Raw genomic sequence first — 25,491 nt, 5'->3', positions numbered from 1 at the left:
AAAAGGACTTGACAAATATTCAGTGCCTGATGGGATGAAAAACAGGGCTCTCTGGACTAATTAGGTATGGCCTCTTTTACTAATCCACAGACTGGAGAAAAACTCGCAACTTGGATAAAGACTGACAAACTAAGCAACAAAATTAGGATTTCTTTTTCCATAATATAAGAAAAACATTGAAATGGAACACTGCCATTCATACTAAAGATAAGATGACAAGACAAAACAGAAGGCTAAAAAGTAAGAGATTTTCGAAAAAAGTGAAAACCTGAAAAAGTACATCCTAACATTTTTCTTCCCATCTTTGGATGACAAACATCTTTCATTTTTGCATAACTAAGTATAACTTGCATAAGTAAGTATAAAAGTGGAATACAAATAAATCACCAGGAAAAAAAAATGTAAAAAATACCTGGGAATTTATATAGTGCTATTTATCTTACTTATAATACTTAAAATTACAGTTTCACTATGTGTCAGATTTAAAGAATAATCTGTTGTAGTAAACTAGTACAAAAATTATTAGGTCCATATCCCATGAAAGAAGCATATAAGAAGAAATTAGGGTACAAAAGCATTATAAATAAGTACTTAGATTTTGTACAAGACTATTCTTTTTGCCTATGCAAAAAGATATATTGCCATCTTCTGTTCTTGGTATATTAGTTGGAGTTTATTATTCACCTGGAAAATAATTTTCAGAAGGCTGCTACTTCTGGAAAAAAAATTTTTGTTTGGAGTTTTCTTTTTTTTAATTTTAGTTCTATGAAAGCTGGCATTTTCCAAAAAGAAGAAAAAATCTGACTGTCATGACTTAGTATTAACTATCAAAGTTTAAACTGTAATGTCTATTGAAAAATGTATACATAACTGTATATAAATTATATTACATTATGTATAACTGTAATTATATTTTAATATAAGTTTATTTAAAAACATACACTCTCCAAAATTGAGTAGTTTTTATTTTAATAACTTTTTCAATATATTTTTCATACTTGACTACTTTAATTTAAGACAAAACAAATTTTTCTTTGAAAAATCAGAAATTAGTGAACATATGCACAAGTTTAGAATATATTGATAACTATATTATTGACAAAAATATATACTCTAGAAGAAACTTAGAAAGATAACCTCTAAATTTTAGTTATTGTGACATGAAATGGCTCAATGCCAGCTGCTTTACAGGTCATATACATATATGTCTTAAATAAAATTAACACCGAAAAAAAAAATCCCAAAATTTCACTTTCTCCAACAAACAACTAAGATTTAGATTTCACTTCTGTAACAATAACTATCAGACTCAAGTATATGTTAACAAAATGTTAGTTGAGGGACTACAAAACCACCAACTTCAGTGCTGCATAAAATAAAAGAAGCCATTTTTTGAGTAATTTCCCCAAAGATCTTGGAATGACTACTGCTGACTAATGCTCCTAATTAACCACAATATGCTTAAGAAAACTCTGCAGGCTTTAAATATGCCTGCCTTAGCAGCTGCAGTGTTCAGTTTCTCTGGACATGGAAATCAAGCTATTTGTTTTAAGTACACTGACAATATGAATCAGATCCCATACACAAATTATGTATATGAGGCAGCACAATTAACATCTTGGGTCACAGAGAGCACCTGGTATTTTGCAGATAGTAACAATTAAAGCTGCTGGGAGCAGGCTGGGAACTGAGGGTGTGCCCTCCAGTTGGCTGGGCTTCCTAGGGCCACTAGTGTAGCTGCTGAAAAATGTGAAGCGCTAGGGATTAAAAGGATGGGAACTACCAGTTTTAGCTTTTCTGCAACTTATGGCTCAAAAATAAGTTCATGCACTCATAGACATAATAACTTTTAATAACTCCCCTGTACTACACTACTACTGTTAGTTTTACTTATGTTTCTGTAATAGAAACACTGAAGCTTAGAGAACAAGAATCAATTTACTTCATTTTGTACACATAATAAGAATTATTTTATATTCATAAATATTTGGTGGTTTTGGTGAATTAACAGGTTCAGATTTACAGGGGTAACAATCAATAAACAGTTTTACTCACGATATAGACAAACAAATACAAAAATTACTGACAATGTTACAGAGCAGAAACTCAGAATACCTTTTCCCATAAAGTCAGATTTTTTTAGAACATGTTTTCCCTCTTAATTTTCCAACATATTCAAGAAAAGTGAGAGCAAACATGGTTAGCTAAACCATTCATCAGTTATACCCTTAATCTTGGTAGTTTTGAACTACCCAAGTCAAAAATCATTAAATTTTTGACAGCAAAGAAATGCTAAGTGATTGCTTAGGACAATTTCAGAGAGGCTCATTGTATTCAGAATGCAAAAATGTCCCATATGCCTCTTCATTGTAAAAGCAAACCTTATAAGAAAAAAACACAGCACTTTCCATTTTACTGTTCCAAAATGTGTACGTGAAAAAAAAAGTAGAAAATTACAAATCACTGGAATCTTTATCACACAGGACACTATAAGTGGCAGTATATAGAGACTGTCACTCAGGTGAGGGACTGTGAATTATTTCTATTTCCTTCTTTACTCACCTCTTGTTCTGGTAAAGACTAATTTCCCATAGCCTTTAAAATTCCTCATGTAAAACACATCCAACAGTTCTCAACATTTCACCTCTACTTTCTCTGTCCTATTTTTACCTTGTTGATCCCAGCAAGAAAACACACAAGCCTGAAGAGATCTTTGAATATGGTCTTGAAAAATCGTAAACATTTGGAGCAATTGAGAAGCCACCATAATCTAAACGCAAGGGTACTCATAATCTAAGCCCAAAGAAAAATAACTCTGACACACAATTAAATAACTCATTAAACCACTAGGTGCACTATTTTAATGCTATGACTCATAAATAATATTCACTACTTATAGGTATTATTTAAATGTATTGTTATAGATTTATGTCACATCTAAATAATGAAATACTATTCAAAATTATTTACTGGTATGGGATACCCCCAAGCACATAAATTGCATCTTTATTAATTTTCAGTATTTTAAAGTATATTTTTAGCAGGAGTATGCAGAATTTTTCACCACTTTTACAAGTTGGATTTGGTGCTATGTCACTTTTTCAGAGACAAAATATGAAATGGTAGCTATTAGAGATTTTAAAAATTTCTAAATACATTATTAAATCATACTTACAGAGATAAATACTTGAATCTGATCTCACTTTATATATCATTCTGATCCATCAAGAAAAATTTCAGCTGAGCCATTTCTATCAACTTATTTCAAGTGGCCAACAGAATACATACAGATTTAAGAAACAACAACTACCACATTATCCCAGTATTTTACTTCAAGAAATTCTTTTTATACTGATGAGAAAAGAAGTCCATTTCATTACAATAAGTCTTTTAAACTGAGTGCACAAACTGTAAACCAGAAGGAATGTTTTGGCCTTTTCTCCCCCCATGAAACAGAAAATTGTTAATCTATGACCTGCATAAAACATTAAGCTGTCTCTGGTTTTCCATTCCGGTTTAATTCACATGGTTTCCCCTCACTGATTGCCTTTGACTGAAGAGTCACATGTTACAAAGAGCGAAGAAAATATAACTCTTGCTTAAGTATATCATGCTGAGAAGTCATTCAACTAAAACAGGAGCTATTTGTTCACAGAATCTACCAAGGCCAGTCTTCAGAGGGTCTTTTTAACTCAGAGACCATGTCTTCAACTTACAGTCCTGCCTATGTACATTTCAAACTGCTGTAAGTCTACGTTTCAATGCAGCATTGCCTTATTTTGTTCCTACTGGTACAAAAAGATTTTGGCTTCACTGGGATGAAGTATTAATGATCGTTACCATGTGTAATAAGACTCAGCAGAGAATACAGGATGATGTCCTCAAAAGCAATCACAATATAGTGTACAATGAGTAACTGCATTGGATGTAACAGGAAAACAAAGATCCATTAAACAGCTATGTAGCGACTATAATTTTAGTTGGACATACAATTAGCAAACCTTGCAAGATTACATATCTAGAAAGAACATGCAAAGTTAACAGGAAAGAATTTAGATACAGCCTGCAACTGTGTACAGAAGGAGCAAGAGAAATCCTTATCAAAGACGGTATCTATCTTACAGACCTAAGCAACAGTCAGGATAGTGGTGTTATTCACTATGACTCAAAAATCCAATATCTGGAAAGCTCTTCAGAAATAATTAACTCTGATTTAGCCACACTGAGTCTGTAGGTAACACAATTCCCATAGGATATTAGAGACACACTGGGCAAAAAGAAACAAGTTTAGAATACAAGTTATATAATATTTGTATTATATATATATATAATATAATATATATATATAATATATATATAATATATATATATTATATATATATTATATATAATATTATATATAATATTTGTAACACTGAGATGGTAAATTGAAAATTTACATAATTCCACCTGAATGAAAGAAAACACTATTTTACTGTGAGAGTGACCAAGCACTAACACAGGTTGCATAGACAGGTTATTCAGTCCTCATTCTCGGAGAAATTAAAAAACCCTACTGCACACAGGCCCAGGCAACTTGCTCTAGGTGACCCTACCTGAGCAGAGGGTTGGACTAGATCATCTCAAGTGGTCCTTTCAGCCTAAATGATTCTGTGATTCTATGATTAATTCTCTCTTCTTTTTTATTTTAATTCTTTTCTTACACCAGTCTTTTAATTCTTAACTCCTTTATAGCATCTTCAAAGAACATTTATTCTGAATAAGATGGGTTTTGTGAAGCAACACACTCATGTATATTACTTTCATGTGAATTACCTGTGAGAAACTATGCATCATCTTTCCATGTGATCCATATGCAAACTTATTTCATGAAGTGCATACCTACTGTGGACAGAACACTATAGTGCTTTTAAAATGCTAACTAGCAATTCTCTGAACCACTTCAATTAGAGAAGATATTTATAAACCTTTCCCTTCCCTATGAAAGGAACATCAAAAACACTATAATATAATCTGTCTCCTGTTATAATAGCCTTCAAACAGAGTTTTGTTTATATGAAACTTCATTTTCCAAAACCACGTTCAGGAACACATCATAAGGTCTTGTTACTGAATTTCTCTTAAGTGACTCTGTTTGTCCCTTTTCAGCTTAAAGAATTACTTAATTTAGGAAAAGACAAAATAATATCCAAATAGTACCTTGATATTATTTTTTTTGCTATCTTCATTAAATATCTGAGGTAAAATGTATGCCATTTTTCAATTACAAGTCTACTGGCACTGCAATAGATTCATTATTTTGTAGTTAATGATAATACACCCAACCAAAGCCAAAACTATAGTTTCTCACCTACTTTAATGCTGGGAATTTAAACAGACGTGTAGAACTATAGACTGTGTAACTACTTGTAGAATCTGAGTGTTCTTGTTCACATGGAAGTAAGCTATGTTTACACTGCAAACAGAAATGAATGCAGGAAAACTGGGATAACCCAGTTTCAGCAGGCTGTTGAGAGACCTAAGGAGCAGGGCAGCTCTTAGAGCACAAATACGAACATTCTCCAGCCACCAAGGAGTGAACTATCAAACTGAAAGTATCATTTTGTGCTTTTCACTCCCTTCAAGATCTTTGAGGATTAAAATAGAATCTTATACCAATTTAAGAGTAATACTTATTCAAGTATTTATCTACATAGTAAACAGTTTTTTATAGGTTAAAGTACTTTTATATTTTAAGACTGCCAGATTGATCTGCCAGATATAGTCATTAGCAATTGGCATGTTTCCAAATGGTACTGCATGATTTTTGACAACCACACAAAACTACCAGAATTTTTGTTTTCAATTCTTTCTAATGGAAAGTGAACTGCTGCTGCCATAAAATTCTCACTGGCAGAAACAAGCAAACACAACGTTCTCCATCTAATAATCAGCAGGGACAGGGATAGATGCTTCTACAGTTACATCTAGAATATATTACAAAGAACTCTTGGGTACACATATTTAAATAGTCAATTAAAGAAAATTATTTGAGAAATAATCTTAAAAATTTATATTCAGCAACCTTTTCCAGCGGTTAAGATGCCTTCCCTATGACACAATAAACGTTGTAATTTTGAAGACTTTAAAATCAGAACTCTACCTCACTTTTCTTTTTCTTCCTCCCTTCTCTTCTCTGCATCTCCAAAATTTCATGGTACTGCACACTGACTTTATGGACCATCAGCAAGTCAGACAGATTTATATCCATAATGTACATTCTAATGGTTACAGTTCCTTTTGCAGATTTTCCCAGCAAAACAAGAATAAAAATTATCTCGTCTCCAATCAGCCATGTTCTTGCTTTGTCATACTCCATAAATGTTGTCTATCCTAGCCAAGGTAACATTCTCTACTCAGAGCTCCCCTTTCTCACTTGTCCTCCATCGCTTGTTCTTCCTGCTTCACTATTAATAGCACCCACTCAGAATATCAGTCCCTCCATATCTTCATCCAACTTGATTCACCTCATTTCCCACTCCTAACAACTCCTGTTTTAGCCAGCCCCAGCCAGCCTTCTGGCTTCCAGTCTTGGGATGCAACTGAGATTTTGGGGGTGGTCTTGCTTTCTTGTCCTTTCTGCCACATTTGCATGTCCTCCCTCATCCTAGCTGTGGTTTTCCTCAGGCCACTTTGAACTGTTCATCTCACTAAACCAGCCAAAGCTGCTCACCTCTCTCCTTGCTGGCTCAGTTTTCAGCTTGCTTAATGATTACCAGAAAGCAAGAAGAACACCAAAGTTGTTGCAGAGACGAGGAGGAAAAGTGAAGAGAGGAGGCCTTCGCTGGAAGAAGGAAGAGAGTAGGAAGAGAATGGGCCTGTCTTTTCAGTCCCGTAAATCTCAGCCATTTTACCAGACACAAACCTTAATCATTCAGTTCTACTCCAAGTTTGTTTTCGTTTCTCTACAGTCCTACTAACTGTGGATCTCTGTGTTTTCTGGGTATCTTCTTCCTTCACAACTACTAGATACTAAAAAAAGAGCATTCTTCATTGGTTAGGGATAGGGTAACATCATCCTTCTCATTTGTTCCCTTTCCTGCTTTCACCATTCCCACTTGGCAGATTTTTATTCTTTTTTTCCACATTAGGAGTAAAACCTGTAACAGAAAGTGTGGTGAATGACCCTTCCCACTCTCATCCTGACTCAAAGCAGTCACCAGTCACTGTTCTGGAGGCTATGTCAGTGATTTTTAGGTTTCCTGCTCTGAATCAAATTCACTTCAATAGCTGCTAAAAATATCACTTCTTCCTCTTACAGACAATACTTAGTAAAACAGCATATTGGTGTCATTCAGTACTAAATTAATACAATAGCTCTGAAAATTTTCTCCCTAGTTTTTTCTACTGCTGTGAACCACTGGGGAGAGAAACAGTGACAGGAACTAAAAGGTCTCAGAAAATCTTTCCCTGAGACAGATATTCAGATACATTGAAAATCTTTTCAAAAGCAAGCTTGGCTTCCCCAGGACTACAAAAGCATGATGTACTTCATATTAGAGTAGAAAGACCTTTGTACAGAAATGCAAGAAATATGTTTCTGTGGATTTAATAAATGTCATTCTATGAGAAATTTTAGTGTTTGTACTTCTGCTTTTGCTGCATGTAACTGAGCAGTTTATTTGTTATTCTAAAGCTTTTTCTTAGAATTTGATAATTCAAATAGAACTATTACATGCTAATACAGGAATTTTAATTCCCCGTCCCACCTTCAGAGAAAATTGCCAAATAATTATTGTTCAACTATAAATTATTCCCAGTTAACTATTAACTTACTAAGATGAAAACGGTGGCCTATTCCCATGGCCAATAGTTGCACTTCAACAAGAAGATCCAGTAAACTGCACTTTCAAATTAACTAGTAATACAACTTTGTGCAATGAAACTATAAGATACGTGCCATATATGTATCTATATATCTATAAAGAAACTGAATTTGAGAAAAAGTGGAAGTACAGAAGTAAGGGCACTCTGCCTTAGTTGTTTCAGTTTTGACTGCAGGAATATTCTCCAATTACGGAAAAAGAGTGCAAAGAATCATGATTACAAACAATAAGAAAAGGGAATTAAAATTATGCGTAGACTCTATGATGAGTCCACTTTGTAATTTAAACTAATAAATTAGGATATTTAATTAATTCATTAAATTTTCCAAATACAAAGTTACACAGGTAACAAAAGGCTCCAAAAGTTTTTCAGGAAGAATTAGTGCATACTGTGGCAGCAATAAACTTTGAAAAGCCATTCAAAAGACCATCATTTTTACCATGAGGCAAATCCTTCAATCAACCTGACTGACAAAAAGTTGACCAAAATTCTCCATAATTGTTAGAGTCATTGTAGATACTTACACAATTTAATAACAGACTGGAATTGAAAGAAAGCATTTCACAATAACACCCCATTGAAGAAAAATCTGAAAAATAGTCTTGAATTCTGCTCTTCACACATGGGAGGAATCTGATAAGAATCAAACCAGGAGTGCAAGTTTATAACTGTAAATCTTAATATCACTTACATTAACTAAAATTGGAGATACATTATTTGTCTCAATGAACTACAGTCAGTTAGTTACTATTCTGCCTGTTTACAGAAGAATGGTATTCCAAATGCTCTGTCAATATGAATGATTCCACCCCTGGTTCAGATGGAAATGGGAAGTCAGAATATCCCAGATCCAGAGACATACCTACAGTATTATATGCCAGCAAAACAGGGAATTTTTCCTTAAAGTCACAGATTTTCTGGCACGCCAGTAATAATGCTGGCATGCAATCATACTTGAAAATGGAAAAAAAAAACCCAAAAAACTTGTGATATTTTCTGTCTGTATTAATGTTGCCAGGTTACTGTAAACAAGAACTAAAATCAGGCTTGTCTGCTTTTCTTCTCTTCACAAAGATGTTTCTGCTTAATAGCTAGGATTTTCAGCCAACAGATGCCATTAGTATGTATGCATGTTGTTTTGTTTCTTGTAAAACCATTGTGGGTTAAGCCCAGTGGGCAAATAAACACCACAGAGAGACTCATTCCCTCCCTCCCCCCTTCCCCCAAATGGCATGGGGGAAGAGGCACGGAAAAACCCCAACAACTGGAGGAAAAAGAGGGAAGAAAAAAATGAAACACGTGATGCTACAGCAATCACTCACCGCCTCCCATGAGTAGGCTGATGCCCTGCCAGGTCCCAAGCAAAAGATGGCTAACCCCTCTAAAGTCCCCTCTTTCTGCTTTTATTCCTGAGCATGACGTTATGTGGCAGGGAATTTCTCTTTAGTTAGTCTGGGTCATCTGTCTGGTTGTGTCCCCTCCCAGCCCATTGTGCAGCCCCATGTCTATTCACTGGGGGGATGCAGAGTGAGAAACAGAGAAGGGATTGATGCTGTGCAAACACTGCTCAGCACAAGCTAGAACATCCCTGTGTGATCGAGACTGTTTTCATCACAAATCCAAAACACTGCCCCATACAAGCTACTGTAAAGAAAATTAACTCTGTCCCAGGCAAAGGCAGTACAAGAGTACAGCACAATAGGTACAGTTCCACATCCAATAATTCTAAATAATACATTAATAAAAAAGATACTAACGTAAAACAGAGAGAAAAAGATACTAATGTAAAACAGAGAGAAAAAGATTTGCTGTGCTACTTTAGTCTTATAAAGGGGTGAAATTGCTGGCCTTGTCAGCTAAACCAGCTCACCAAAAGGTATGACGAATACAAGAAGTAATGAGAGGGGTAGGACAGCACAGCACAACAGGGACCAGGAAAGGAATGAAAGAACAAGAGCATAGCACCCATCTTTTCAGCCTTGTCAACTCACCAAACAATACTTTGAATTTCATTTAGTCTTGAGCAGAACTAACACAACTTCTAGAAGTAGGCATGAATGCAAATCTCACAGGCAGTATTCAACACCCTCTGGCTAAGGTAATGGTTTCACATCTGTACACACCTCCCTTTCGGAATGCCCCTTTCGTGTCACTTTGCACTGCCAGCCTCCCCTACAAGACAGAGGGAGCAGTCTGAGCCATACCTAGACCACTGTAGAATTAGGTCCTCCAGCCTTCCTGTTTCTTAAGTTAAAAATGAAGGGCATAGATGTTGATGTTCCAGCTAACAAAGATAGCTATTCAGTATGTCATATAATTATGCATTTTTACACAGTATATCTTTATAAATAAACCCATGCACTGTACTCAAATACATTGTAACATGACTCCTGCATGCAATCATTTTAGAAACAAGCCTTTTCTTACAGAATTTACATTGACCTCTTGTAGCTAAATGGTCAAAGCACCAGTCCTACACTTAAGGCACTGTAAATCAGCTTGTTCAGAAAATGTTCTATCAGTTAAGCCCAACAAGCAAAAAGAACATTTTAGAGAATAAATGTTACCATAACATTTTGAAAGACTAGAACACAGCACAGGAAAAGCAGGAAAATAAGCATGTGAACTTTTTTAATTTTATACAGAAAGATTTTTCATTAACTTTGGCTAAGAGTTTAACAATAGGACTGAAAATAAGCTGACATAAAAATGCATCTCGAAATCTTATATAGCTGTAACTTTTGTTTAAAAAATTCAACAGCGTTTCACCCAATCCTTAAGTAGTGAAAAATATTTTTTTATTTAACATATTCGTTATTAACAGCTAGTATTAAACAAACTAAAAACAAGCAAACCCAGAAAACATGCCAACACTTTCATGCTTGGTTGATTCTATTAGTTTAAAAATGTATGAAATAGGACTTACCTGGACAGAAATTCTGCTGTGTCTGAGTAGTTAATTTTTCTTGCACAGCACACTTTTCAAAATGTCCTGCAGTCGCATTCTGATGTAGGCCCCGTTGTCTGGGGGCAAATCCCAATTCTCCAGGTTCAGAAAACTTCGGATAAAACTGTGGCTCCAAATCACTGAAGGAGAAGTTTATAGCACCATGTCTTCCATGGCCATAGTCACTGAACATAGATTCGTCCTCTGTGCTCTGTGCTGGTAACGGGAGGATCCGGTGATGCAGCTGCGGGCTAGGCAGTCTCGAAGACAACGGGGAAGGAATAGGTGACATTTGTTTGTGTGAGTTAGATAGTGAATGTGAATTACTAAAAACATTACTCACTGCTGCTAATGGGGGTGAATGCAGCCTTTTCTCTTCCAGTTTAAGATTATTACTTGTCTGAGGAATATCAGGACTTTCATTTGCAGGCAGGTTCAAAAATAAATGCTTGCTGTTTCCCCGGGATACCGTGGTCCTTTTCTCATACAGTGAGCCTGGCAGGTTTCTGTCTACTCTTGTAATTTGTTGCAGTCTCTTCCATTCTGCAGCTTCATCTAAACTGTCGCTCCGGATAACTTTCAGGAGAGCTTTATTAACTGCTCCCACAAGGTTGCATGACTCATCAGTAATGTGCACTCTCTCTGCTTTGTACTGCAAACCAGAGCTGTCTTCCTCCTTTTCCTGCAGCACACTGTTATTAGAGTCTCCAGCAGCTTCATCTACGGAGTATACATTAGGTCTTGATATAAACTCGTTATGTGCTGTTGTGAGAACAGGAGAAATGGTTTCATTATCTCTGTGAGAATCAGGTAAAGACTCTGCAGGGGGGTTGGTAACTTCTTTAATACAAGCGTCTAAATCCTGGACTTCAGCAACAACTGTGATTCCTGGTTTCTCCTTGCATACTGGCTCAGCATACTTGCTACTTTTCAAGCTTTTAGCAGCTGCAGATTTACTTAATGTCCCAAGTTTGTTAGACAGACTGCACGGAGATGACTTCACCAAAGTGGTCCTCTGCTGTACCTTGGCAACTTCAGGAATGCATTCTCCATTATCCATCAGTTCAACTGCAACATCACTGATGCCTTTTGAGCTAGAACTTGGTAAGTCAGCATCCAATTTCACAGTCTTGTTGCTCGTAAGAAAATACCCCTCTTCTGTCCACCTTTCTGGTTGTATTCTATTGTCTACTGGTAAATTATCCTTACCTTTTACTGTCAGCCAGCTGGAGGGAGAAAAGGAACTGGGATAACTCCTAGTAGGAAGTCTTGTGGAGACCATCTTCTTATTTTTCTGTTGCATGTCTTGTGTACTCAGTAAAAAGAGATGTTCATGTATCTTTTTTCCCTCTTTCCGGTGGCTGATCTCCTCAAAGCTCTCTTTCCTTCTGTATTTCCTCATTTTTTTGTGATTCAAACTGCCTCTCTTTGTGGAATCCAGAAATACCTCCTGCTGATGTGTAAGACTGGAGTAATTATCACCTCTACGTTTCAGGACTCTGGAAGCATCCTGTCGCTTTTCCTCCTGATGTCCTGCCTTAAGGTCCGGAATATGATGCGATCTCCAAACACTGGATAACAGTTTTTCCTTTTCAGCAGTTAGTTTGTACAGGTCATTGAGAAGGTCTTTTGTGGTAGTTTGCTTGAAAATAACATCTCCAAAGTTTTCATATGGCTGTTCTCTCAGGTCCATGTCTAACCTCTCCCTTACTTGATAGCAGCTACAGAAACGCTTACTGGTTCTATCCAGAGTTACAGAGCCCTTGTAAGTGAATCCTCTGACTTTCCCCTCTGGATGATAGAAGCTGATGTAACAAAGCTCCATAATGGGTTTGTGCAATTGAAGGACGGTATGCGTGCCTTCCATTATGCTTGCCAAATTAGTCATTCATTTAAATTATGTTCTAAGTGTTCCAAAGCTTGCATGACATAGCATGTGAGGCAGGGAATGGACGGAAGGCATCTGAGTAATCTTCAACAATAATGTCTGCTGGAAAAAATAAAGAGAAGCCTGTCAAACTTGATTGTGGCAAATTTAATATGACAAATAACAAGCCTGCAGAAGCACAATCTTCTCTCAGTATTTTCTGATACAAATCTTTTACCTTGAAAATCTGACACAAAAAGGATGACACTGCTAACACTCATAGTTGGAGTCACAATCTTTCTCTCTCATACATCATCCCTCTGTCTCCAGGGTTCTCAGTCAATGTTGTTCCATCTGGCCACAAGACGGTCACTAAAACACCCATTTCAAAGAGACTTTACTTTTGAATGGTGGAATCTCTTGAGCTCTCTCTGTTAAAAGTTAACTTGTTGCTGAACATTTAGTAAAAAGAACCATTCAAGCATGCCTGTTGCCTTTTTACTCAGCACAACCACCAGCATAACACCATCACAATGTAATTAGGTCTTGCTGCTTTATTTACCAAGAAAACTTTTAGAAAATAAAAAAGGCTGAATATTTTCTTCTTGTACTATTCTGTGGAACTGCCAAGACATCAAGAAAACTTGGAATAAGAAAAAAATATAGGTTCTGCTTGCTTGGCTAGCATACAGGTACTATATAAAGCTATTTTGAATCAACATGCAAGAGTGTAATTGCACTTCTATAGGCAGATTGATTGATCGTTTTTATTTCCTATTCTTTTCATCATGTATTTTCTTCCTACAGATTGGATATATTTACATTCTTTGGATACATAATAGAAGTTTGTTTGCTCCTTTTGAGAACTAAATTGTTTTTTATCCAGAAGGAATTCTGCTACCACAATTAAAGTGGAGAAGTCTGAAGTCACTAGGAAATGCATAAGCATCAAGGAAAGACCTAAAGCCCAGGAGCACAAAAAGCTGGAGAGCACCTGCTCCTACACTGAAAAATGCAGGTATTTCAGTTTTCAACTGAAAAAGCATAAATACAACAGAACTTTTCTTAATTTTAAAAGAGTCAAACTTAGGCAACAGTAGTTAAAAGGAAGCTGTCATACTACTATGTAACATATTTCACAGAATATGCTGATTTGGAAGGCACCCATCAAGACCATCAAATCCAACTCCCAGCCCTGCACAGGACACCCTAAGTGTCACACCCTGTGCCTGAGAGCGTTGTCCAAATGCTTCTTGAACTCTGGCAGGCTGGTGCTGTGACCACTGCCCTGGGGAGCCTCTTCCAGTGTCCAGTCACTCTCTGGGTGAAAAACCTTTTCCTGATATACAACCTAAACCTCGCCTGACTCGGCTTCATGCCATTTCTTCAAGTCCTGACACTGTTCATGAGAGTGAAGAGATTGGTACCTGCCCCTCTGCTTCCCCTCATGAGGGTGTTGAAGACTGCAGTGAGGTATCTCCTCCAAGTGGAACAAAACAAGTGACCTCAACTGTTCCTCATAAAGCTTCCCCTCCAGACCCTTCACCATCTTCATGGTCTTCCTTTGGATGCTCTCTAGTAGCTTTGTATTCTTATACTGTGGCTCTCAGAACTGCCCCCAGCACTCAAGGTGAGGCTGCCCCAGTGCAGAGCAGAGAGGGACAATCCCCTCCCTTGCCCGGCTGGCGATGCTGGGCCTGACGCCCCCAAGGACACACTTGGCCCTCCTGGCTGCCAGGGCACTGCTGACTGCCATTCAACTTGCCATCGACCAGGGCCCCCAGGTCCCTTTCCACAGCGCTGCTCTCCAGCCCCTCATTCCCCAGTCTGTCCATACATCCAGGGTTGCCCCATCCCAGGTACAGAATGTGACACTTTCCCTTGTTAAACTTCATAGGGTTGGAGATTGGGAGTCCCCTAATTTGTGGAGGTCTCCCTGCAGGGCCTCCCTGCCCCCAAGGGAGTCAACAGGTCCTCCCAACTTAGTGTCATCAGCAAACCTACTTAGTATCCCTTCTAGTCCTGCATGCAAGTCATTAATGAAGACGCTGAAGAGCACAGAGCCGAGGACAGAGCTCTGTGTAACCCCACTAGTGACAGGTCCCCAGTCTGATGTCACTCCATTTACTAAAACCCTTTGCACCTGACTCGTGAGCCACCCATCAGTTACTCACCCATCACATGGTGTGTTTATCCAGCTGTGTGCTGGACATTTTGTCCAGAAGGATATTGTGAGAAGCAGTATTGAAAGCTTTGCTGAGGTCCAAAAATATAGAAGTATCGTATCAGTTTTTACTATGCAGAGTTAGGTATCATTTCATAATGATGCCCATAACCTATTATAAATAATGAGTGAAGCCTAACTGTAAGAATCAAGCAGGATTTACCCAAAACATCAACAAGCAGTCATTTATTGCAGTGATTTAATTGCATCTGTTTCTAATGTTTTCGACATAGTTTCAAACTTTCCATTTACTTTGAGTAGTATCATTCTTCATGCCAGCAAAGCTCTTAACAAGTACACATAATCCTTGATGACAGAGGAGAGATCCTAATGAGAGAAGACTACAGTAAGAACAATCTTCCATGAGAGCTGTATGAGCTTCTTAATTCTGTTCACCAGCAGTTAACAGTTGAGTGGCATGATTCAGAATACTGTTCAAGTATAAGAAGTGGTAGGGAAGGTGCAAAAACCTTTAGTCATTACTTCTGTTGAAGACTGGCTTGTTGTTTCATAGATCTGTAAGAGCTTCTGAGAAAAATATGCCATTCTATTTCCTGTTTCATTCTTGTTTTAACTCATTATGTGAGTCTGGAGTTCGAGACACAGGCAAGGCTGAGGACTACCTAAAAAAGCAGCCTGACCTCTTGCCTTACCAGTCTTCCTCGTCTCCAGCTGTGCTGCTCTTCTAGTATAGAATGATCGTGCAGTCACTAGGTGTGTGTGTGTCACCAGCAGATGCAATCAAGAGTGGTCTGCATACAGAAATATTAGGAGCTGTCTTAATCCTACTCATTCTTCAGTCAAGCAGTACTGAACACCCCTTAGGAAATAGCATAATTGAAACTATAGACCCAGTAGCTATAGACCCAGACATTATGATCAAATTTAGTGTCCTCAAATGACATCTGTGATATTACCAGGTTCAAGTCAGCCCCATTCTGTAGAACACATTATTCTTGGTAACATGCATGGTTTTGGTTTGGGGTTTCTTTGCGACAAAAGACAATATGTGTATATAAAAGGATTAGCTAGCCCTTGTTTTGGCTGCACAGATTTGCTGAGCTATGCCCCTCCCAAAAACCAAGCAGCTCCCCCAATCTAATCTGAGTTCTGAATCATTGTATTATTGAAATGAGACCTACAGCTCTCCTTGAATCATATTGCAAAAATGATTAAAATTAAGAGCTCCTTTTCAGTTAGAAATAGACAAATATATTGAACTTTCTTTTTTTTAAAAATGATATTATCTTTGAATAACAAACTTATGCCAGTTTGAACCTAGTATAAAGGCTACATCCTATTAAATATCTTCTCAGTTACACCAAACTAAACAATGGGTTTGGTACACACATATTGACACATAAAAATGTAGAATCACTGTGAGTAGAACGTAACTCACCTCCTTGTACTGAAAAAATTTACGAAGTCTTTGAAATTAAATATTAAAAGTGAGTTATTAGAAAAAACCCCAGTAATAGTAACAATAGCAATAACAAAAAGGACACTTTGTAACTATTACCCCAATGACATATTCTGTATCAAAACTTTCATTGATTTAAAAGATAATGTGATACCATGCAAGGCACTGTTTATTGGTATTTTGAAGGTTATTTCTACTAGTAGATACATTTATGACTAAGAAAACATTTTAACTTCATCTCATTCAACCTTTTTTATAATCTTCCATCAGTAAACAAAGAAAGAAGTGAACTCCCTGCTCTACAGGCACAAGCATTATGAGAAACTATCAGGAGAATTATGTCAAGGAAAGAAACTGGTTAAGGAATTTCAAATGTTATGACAATATTCATCCCCAACTTTTCTGTTCACCTTGCAATCTGTTTATAAAACTACTTCCATTGGAAACCTTACTACAGAGAGCGAAATATTGTAAATTAAAGCCACACTCGGGCAATGCATGCAGGTTAAGTAGAATGTCCATTAATCCAAGAAAACATAAAATTTTAACTACTGAAGACATAACATGGAGCAATGAAAACAACCTTCAGCATGACTGCTAAGTTTCTCTTACACAACTTTCCAGTGCATAGTAGCTGAGTAGTGGGATTCAGGTTGTGAGAAATACTGCTTCAAGGAAAAAAAAAAATCTACTTAGAGAAAGCTAGTAAGTGGAAAGAACAGCTGAAATTGTTAAATAGGCAGCTGAGAAAAAAACCTGCTCTGCTGATGGATTTTCTTTCGGCTTAACAACAACAAAAAATGTCACAGTGGTCTTCAAAGTCTAATGCCAACACATCCATTCATTATGCTGCTCAAAATGTGCTCTTAAAAACCCATGACTCCATTCCTACAGTTCCTTCTCTCTAGCAGGACACATCATTCACTTCTCAGCATGACAGATGGTCTTCCTCCTTTCCCTGACACTTAAGTAAGCCAGAATTGAAATTCCTTACTTTCCCAGCTCTCCCTAATATCCGATTCTTACTATGTGATGACCTGTTTCTGAGCACACTATGACTAACCTTCTGAGCTATGTAGCTAATTAACACATCACAAAAGAAAAAGCATGGTAGAGGAAAGGTAGTAAAAATGTGAACAGACCAAGGCTTCACATCTCAAGCTCAAACACACTGAAATGAAACTACCATAATACTTGTTCACTGAGCACAACTGATTTGATAGAGACAAATAGAGACAAATGCCATCATTTTCTTCTCTTGCCTAAACCATCAAGTTTCTCCAAGGTTCTTTCAAATTTTCATTTGACTTACAAATATTGTCATTAGAAAGAGAAGAAGTTATAATTTCTTCACAAAGGCAAAATATTACAGCTCCTTCCAGCAGCTTTGACATAAATAGAAGAATTCCATAACAAACTTTCCAACTCTAAGTCTACACTGTGTTTTTTGGATTGCGGCAAAACCAACAAAAAAACCCCAAACCAAACACCACACACAAAAATACCAACCAAATTTAGAGTATTTAATTATTTGTATAAGAGTTTGAACGATAGTCCATATTGTTAGCAATAGTAGTTTAAAATACTGCTTTTCTCAACTTCACAAGTACTGAATTACACCAGGAAAGAGAGCATTAAGGAATACAAAATAGAGTCTCTGCCAGACAGGGAGCTGCTTTATTAAATTTCAGATCTCATCCAACAGCACAAGGGAAGTACTAAAGCATATCAGTCTTGCCAACAAATTCAGATGAAACAGAGAAATAACACAAAACATAGAGTGAAAAGTCATTAAGTTAATCCACAATGCAGAGCTTTGTATACCAAAACCAATTTTTAACCATAAATGCAACCTTTGGCTGCGTCATTCTGTTCAATCTAATCCAACACCAAGAATCAGGAAATCCAGGACAGAGTCCATTAAGCAAAAAACCTGAAACCCAGCTCTCTGAATATAGCATCTTTGTGATCCGAAGATGAGGAAATCTAAACTTCTTGAAATCAAAAACCACAATTTAAGAAAAAGATAGTTTACACAAGGCATGTAAAGTTAATTAAAACGGGGTTTAAAAGTTTCTGGCTGGACTGAATAATATGATGATGCCTCACCAGGAACAAATACATTCTCAGTAGCCAAAGTGTCCCATACTTGTTCTGGTCCTTTGTAGATCACTGTCTCATTTGAAATAGCTGCAAATACGCATATTACCTTCTTAGTGCACAGAAGATGGAAAAAAGCAGTGATGATACTTTGGAGTTTAGAACTAATACTCACCATTTACACAAAAAAATGCATATTACGTTTGACTAGTCAAATATAAAATACATTTTTTATTATTTGCACCACCTGGTCTCAAAAAAATGTTCCCCAAAGGAGTCTGACATGAAAGTTCTCACCCTTCTGTAGCCTACTTCAGTTTAGCAAAGCAATATTTATCTTTTTCTGGCACAACTGCATCAGCAAGTTAAAAAAAATAAAAGATTTCACACAGCATGTCCTCATGAAACCGTTGTTAGAGTCAACCATACCACAAAAATGTCCAAAATCTGTTTGTCAAAGGTGACTAATTTGCAAGAATTAGTTACCAAATGAGATTTCCATCACAAACTCACCCATCTGACTATTTAAGAGGTTGCTAATAAAAAACTCTGCAATGGATATTACAAATATGAAGTCTTTAATGTAGGAAGTACATTAAGTAGCAAAGCAGCAGACATTAAAGGAGAGAATGAGCAAAGGCAATCTGTACACATATCCTGAAGAAATAACACAGTAACAGCCTGTTTGAAACAGACTATTTCAAGAAGTACAGCTTTAAACAAACAAACAAATTCCTTCTGCACTTCAGGCAGGTTTTTACACTCTCCACCTTGCTCTTAGACATTTGGCAGGAAAAGAACCAATAGAGCAGATGAGTCAATCATCTTGCTTCTAGTTTTTTTTGACCAGAACAGAGTTTTCTGACCGCTGAAGAGGCAAACTGAAAGGTAAATACGACTACAAGCATTCCTCATACTCTCACCATATGTAGAAACTCAAACTGTTATGATTCAAAGGGATTCAAAAGATGCTTATAAACAAACATTACCCCAAACTCTCTTTGGTGGTCAGAAAACCTGGAATTAGCTCAGTTCGTTAGAGCATGGTGTTAATAATGCCAAGGTAGTGGGTTCTATCTTTGTATGTGCCATTCACTTAGGAACTGAACCCAATGATCATTGTGGGTCTCTTATAATTCAGAAAAGTCTGTGAAAAGAGTATTTTGCCAAACCTGGAAATTAAAATAAATGTTACAATTATTTTATCTATTGTAAAATAAAGACTGTTCATTTCTCAGCAACAATCACATGGTATACCGTGCTTTACTAATTTTACATCAATGTAATTTATATACCTTATTCAGACAAATAACTCTCCCCTACAACATCTCTACATCCCTAACACCTCCCCCGTATCCTTCGTACCTAAGATGAACAATCAAAATGGAATCTTATAATTTAAAATAGAAAACTACTCCTTGATACATGTACAGGGGATAGTGGCTAATATTCAGCTGAATTCATATAGTGATTTAAAAAGTAATTAGAGGCAAGAGGAAAAAATCTTTTGCCTCAGGTTACAGATGTCTTAATGAAAAGCTGCACTTATTTGTAGTCAGATGATTTTCAAGCAACAAAGAAACAAACAAACAAAAAGCCATACTAGACCAGAACAGCTTGTACAGACAAACTATTCACATTATCTAAACCACAATCTTTACATATTTCAACACAAAAATACTGTATTATCATGAAAAGTAAGATAAAAAAATTACATTTACAGTGAACAAAAAGATGCAAACTTGCAATATCATATTTGTACGTGTCAGACTTGGGTCATAAACTGCACACATGACTTTTTCCAGTTTTAACCCAGATAGATAATACCCCTTGAAATAAATCATGTGTTCACTCAATACTTTATCAATGGGTAAGTTTTCAGGATACACAGTAACTTGTTTCCACTTCTGGCAGAAAGGATATTTCTACAGGAAAACGACATGAATTAAATAAGTATTTTCTAAACGAAAGGATTGTCTTCCTGTTAATATTTGTCCAAAAGCTTTAGTTTTGCTTGTCCAAGTAGCCAACTCTTCAGCAACAGCTGCATCTTGTTCTGTATTGTATAACTAACATCTTTAGTTTCCCCAAATCAAGAAAGTACCTATTTATTTAATTATTGAATGCCCATGCTTTTTAGTGTCATGATGATATTTCAATGAGGCATTTAGTCTACAGCCTTTCAGATCAGAGGTCTTTCACCAAACATCACTTTCAGGGATGTATCTGGCCATGTACTCTGAACTTCGAACCCAACACGGTATTTAAGGAAAGCAAAGAAAGAAACTAAAAGGCTATGCTGCAGCAAATATTTGAACTATTTCATGAGCAAGGGAAGAAAATACAGCTGCAAAAAGTTTGGACTAATCACAAAAGGAGGTGCAAATCCTAAGGAAGCTTCAGTGGTGAAAACAAGAGAAATGGAATTTAAAGAATAGTAACAGCAATTAAAACCCCTCCCATAACAACATTTTATAGCTAGAGAAGGACTCCTTCACAAAGTACAGGAGGTTTTGAAAATATCTTTCTGTAATTAAAGGTCAAAAACTCTGTCCCACGTTAAGCTCTTAGGAATGAAGAAAAAATTTCTAAAATAATGTACTTGACAAGTTATCAAATCTATTTTTAATTATGCATATTTTAAAAAAATGCAATGGTTGAGAATAAACTCAGAAATATTTTTAAATTTTCTTCCTTCAAAAATTGTAGTGGTCTTGAAATTACTTTAGCCTTCAGGAGTGTTGGGTTGTTTCAAAAATTCTAACAATGTATTATTCAAGTTTTGAAAACCTTGGCTATACAAGATAAAATGGGATGTAATGACTCGGGATGATCATATTAACATTTCAAAGAACAAAGTATTAGATCAGAGAACTATGGTTGCATTTGTTTTCTTCATTCTGACTTTTTGCTAGTAGCATTTCATACGTAGCTAAATGGTTTCAACATATGACTACAACTAACAAAAAATTATAAACCCAATTGCTAGGAGAGATTATAGGTTTTCAAAAGGCCTGTTAAACAAGTAAGCATTAGGCTTTAGACATAAATTTAGTCTGTTTTATCAGTCTCAAGTGCATATCAATTAACATTTTTCAAGTCTTGAAAATGGGTAATTGCTTATATGTCATTGTCATTTTCTTGGTCTGTGCCCTGTCATATAAGACTGAACACAGAATTTTTATTAAATTCAGCAAGTCTTTCAACAGCAAATGCATTTTTACCAATAACATTATTTTAAAATAATGATAAAACTCAAATTACTTTAAGATTAAACAGGTCTCACAGATCCCCCACAGGAGTTCTAACTTAAGCAACAATACAAGCCTCCTCAGGAAAAGAAGCAGCAAGATTAAAACATGAAGACACAGTATTTCAATGTAATAAGCTTAAAATACCACAGGATCAAGAGAATGACTGAGAAAAATGTTGACTTAAATCTCATAAGAAATGCTCATTTTACTTCAAGATTTCAGTAATGCCATTTAAATAAATCTATAAGACTTAATGGCTCTTTAAATGGAGGACTGAAGCAATTCAATATTAAGAATTTAAAGGTCCTTTGTAATTTTCTAAGGGCCCAACTCAACAAAACGTATATAGTCTTGTGGAGATAATCAACCCTCCATTATTGCAGAACTGGACTTAAAAGTCAATCTGAATGTCCAAAGTACTGATTGGAGGTTCAATCTTCCATGGAAAAAGGAGAAATGGTAGTACCTGCCTGGCTAGGAGAGAGTGACTTGGATAAGAACCCATGCATCACATTTTGTGTGCTTTCTTTCCAACTTCTCAGCCAGAAGTGCTGAGATATACATACTGCATATTTAGCTACAAATACTGTATCTCTAGTCTGGCAGCACTCACAGGCAAGAAAAGTCACAAACCTTAATCCGAAAAGATGTAATGAAATTGCATAAGACTAAATGATAATGGCAAAAAGAACTCTTCCCTTGGGTTTCCCATTACAGACAGATCTAAGATCTATAGGCTCCACTGTCACAGAGGAGGTTTGAAATACTATGGCCACTAGACATACAACCAGATTAAAAAAAAACCAAAACAACTTGAGCTTTGTCATTAAAAGATTATTGTAGTCTTTGCTCCTACTGTGTCTAAGTATGGGGAAATAAACATGAATGGTCGCAACTAGAAACTATAGCAGTGACATGATTATTAACTAAAAAAGTAGTGGTTGTCATCAAGGAATAATGTATAAATATACAAAACATGCTGAAATGGTAGAAACAATTTATAATTGGTTAAGCTTCAGATTCCATTGAGTTACATCTATTTGACCACTCCATGATGGCCAGTTTCCTGCATTTTGGTACTCCTCCTGATACCTAACACCTAATGGAATATACATTCAGATTATATATCTTTTTAAGCCATATGAGATCCAAGTTAGAAGAGGAATTTATTTCATGCCAAAATAGCTAAAGAAAAATCCAAAGCTGGCAGAGTCCAGGAAGACTGAGTGGAGAAAGGGATGAAAACTAATTTTTGGAAACAGCGACACAAAGGCACACAGAAAAGTTGGGGTTTTTCAAAGAATGGAATTCATACAGTTCTTAACTACTATAGAATAGGAGCAGAAAGCCATCCAGCCCTCAAGCCTTAATGAAGATCTCTATGATTGTTCTTGCTTTTTTTTTCCTACTCTTGACCACTGTCTGGAAAGCATTATTTGGATTTAACTGCAAAGCCTGCTTTTGACTTTTGGTTCCATTTTCAAACATTTTATGTGTGCAAGTTAAAGCAGGATCAAAGCTTCAGAAAGGATGACCTTGTTAAATGATATTGTGAAGGCCCTAGGTCTTTTCCTAGGTAAACAAAAAACAACGAACCAACCAAACACAACAACAACAAAAAAGAACCAACAAAAAACCCCAACGAAACACCAAAAACACAAAACCCCCAACCCCCATCCCCTGCAGAGTAGTTCTTCACATCCCAGGCAGAACTGTCTCTTCACCACATTTTTATATCCTGACAAATGTCAGTATAAAGTTGACATTCATTACCTTGGCATTTATTTTGAAACCCAGCCATTTCCCAATTTTCTACTTGGTATTTGCCTACAGCTTTCACTTTACAGATACGAAAACCTGAAAACAGAAATTGAAAGGGAAAATTCCAATTTTGTGGAAATACCTGTCTATGTAAGAAAGTCTCTACAGAGACAATAATCTTTTACCTGTGCCTCTACTTCAATCTTATCTTCACAAGATGCAAAATATTAGAGAAACATTGTCCTGTTGTTTACTACTTACTACATTATTAAGTCATCTGTGCCCATGTAGCTGTACACCTTACACATACATCTATTAAAAAAACCTCACAGGAACACGCATGCTCATGGCACTTGACTTTTAGTGAGATAGGTTCAACTCAAGCGAAAACTTCTTTCCATTGCTTACAACGGTCGATTTCATACCAAACTGCAACTTTGTCTACAGTCCTTCAAATTCAGTTAATGATGTTATGGGTTGACAGTTTCTTTTTTTACAGTAACATAAAAAAGCAGTCCTTCTTTCTTTAACTCTCCATATAACTCAAAATAACTGAACTGTTTCTGCTGAAACTTACCAAAACAAGTCAATTCACCTGCAAGCATAGTCCAAGCTACCTGAAAGGTGAAAGTTTCAGAACATTATGTGTAAGTGATTTATCTAAACTTCACAGGAATAGTACTGATATACTTGTAGAAATAACTTTAAATGTGTACATAACAGTTTAATGATAACACCTGCACAAGACATTTCTACAAGTAAAATGGTCATTAAGCCATCATGAACAATTCAAAGGATGGGTGTAAATAAATAACTACAATTAGGAACATATTCAAAATTCCTTCCTCTGTAATTTCTCAGCAATTTTAAAAAATTGGTTGATTTCCTGTGAAGCTGCAAGAAAAGAACTCATTATGATTCCTGCTACACACTTGAGAAAACAAGTATCACAAGACAGAACTGTGGGACAGCCGGAAGGACTAAATATATACAGTTTCCAGACCAACTCTCTGTCTGTTCTATCATGATGTGATTTAATATTGCAGCTGAAGAAAGGAGACTGTGCAAAGCAGCAAGAGAAGGGTTCCTCCAGAACGTCAGTATTTGTCTTTTTCCTACATGTAAAAGACATTAGTAAATGTCACCATGCAAATGCATTCTATCTCAGGGTAACAGTTCATCAGCCTCATCTGCAATGGTAACCCCTATAAGCTTCGTAACACAGAGTAACAGATTGTCTGAACGCTGTAAATATTAATCACGTGTTTCCCACTCATCTGCCCTCCTGAGTGCCCGACGGTATTTGCACACATCAAATGCTACAGAATTATAACAATCTGCATTCTCCGCTTCACTGCACCTATCCCGCACACCAGACTAGAAGAAAACGAGGATAGCTTTAAGAGTCATTTTGGGGCGGGGGGAACTAATCCAGTTAAATTTACTTTAATAGCGCTGTCAAGAAAGGGGGAGGGAGGAAAGCTACGGACTTTCTTAGGACTGCAAGAGAAACTAAGAGATCCCAGCTCTCGTGATCCCACAGAAGCTATTTATAAATAAGCAGCCAGAGAGCAGACGAGATGCTAATGAGGACCAAACAGATCCCTTCCCTGCAGTCTCGAGTTAGTGGTTTTATTTTGTAATCCACTGGATTGCGACAGAGACACTGCGGGGAACCGAGCAGATGGGCAGAGCGGCGGGCAAGCGAACGAAAGAATATTACCTTGCGAGAAGCAGCGCGCCGGGTCGCGATGCTCCTGCTGCTGTTTCAGGTGCAGGGGAGGACACGGGATGCCTGCGGCCGCAGGGCTGCAGCTGCCCCGTGCTATTCCCGGCCGCCCCCGCCGCCTCCCCCAGCGGCGCCGACGCCGTTGCCGCCTCCCGGATCGCTCCCGTCGCGGGGCGCGCGCCCCACCGCTCCCTCCCGCGGGGCGGGACTGACGGGCCGGCTGGCCAATCGGCGGGCTGCGCGGCTGGACACTGGCCAATCGGCGGGCTGCGCGGCTGGACTCTGGCCAATCGGCGGGCTGCGCGGCTGGCGCGCGCCGGCTC

General features: G+C 37.1%; 1 protein-coding gene across 3 annotated transcripts in view; it reads right to left on the bottom strand.

Moving 5' to 3' along the window:
- The window catches only part of FMN1 (formin 1), a 188,685-nt gene extending 163,372 nt beyond the window's left edge, over positions 1-25,313 (bottom strand). For 2 of the 3 annotated variants that reach the window (XM_042046949.1, XM_042046951.1), the window contains exons 1-2: positions 25,163-25,313; positions 10,793-12,803 (exon numbers count right to left, since the gene is read on the bottom strand). In XM_042046949.1, coding sequence (XP_041902883.1) covers positions 10,793-12,701 — 1,909 coding nt within the window. In that variant the 5' untranslated portion in view covers positions 12,702-12,803; positions 25,163-25,313. The remainder of the gene's footprint in view (positions 1-10,792; positions 12,804-25,162) is intronic. The other variant, XM_042046952.1, reaches the window with a different exon arrangement.
- Between the last annotated feature and the right edge of the window lie 178 nt (positions 25,314-25,491).

Source organism: Corvus kubaryi, unplaced genomic scaffold (assembly GCF_017639235.1).
Source record: "Corvus kubaryi isolate FWS band 111438036 unplaced genomic scaffold, C.kubaryi_AGA036_p1.0 66, whole genome shotgun sequence".
Taxonomy (NCBI): Eukaryota; Metazoa; Chordata; class Aves; order Passeriformes; family Corvidae; genus Corvus; species Corvus kubaryi.
The sequence above is the reverse complement of the archived record's forward strand: the minus strand, read 5'-3'. Positions and strand labels throughout refer to the sequence as shown.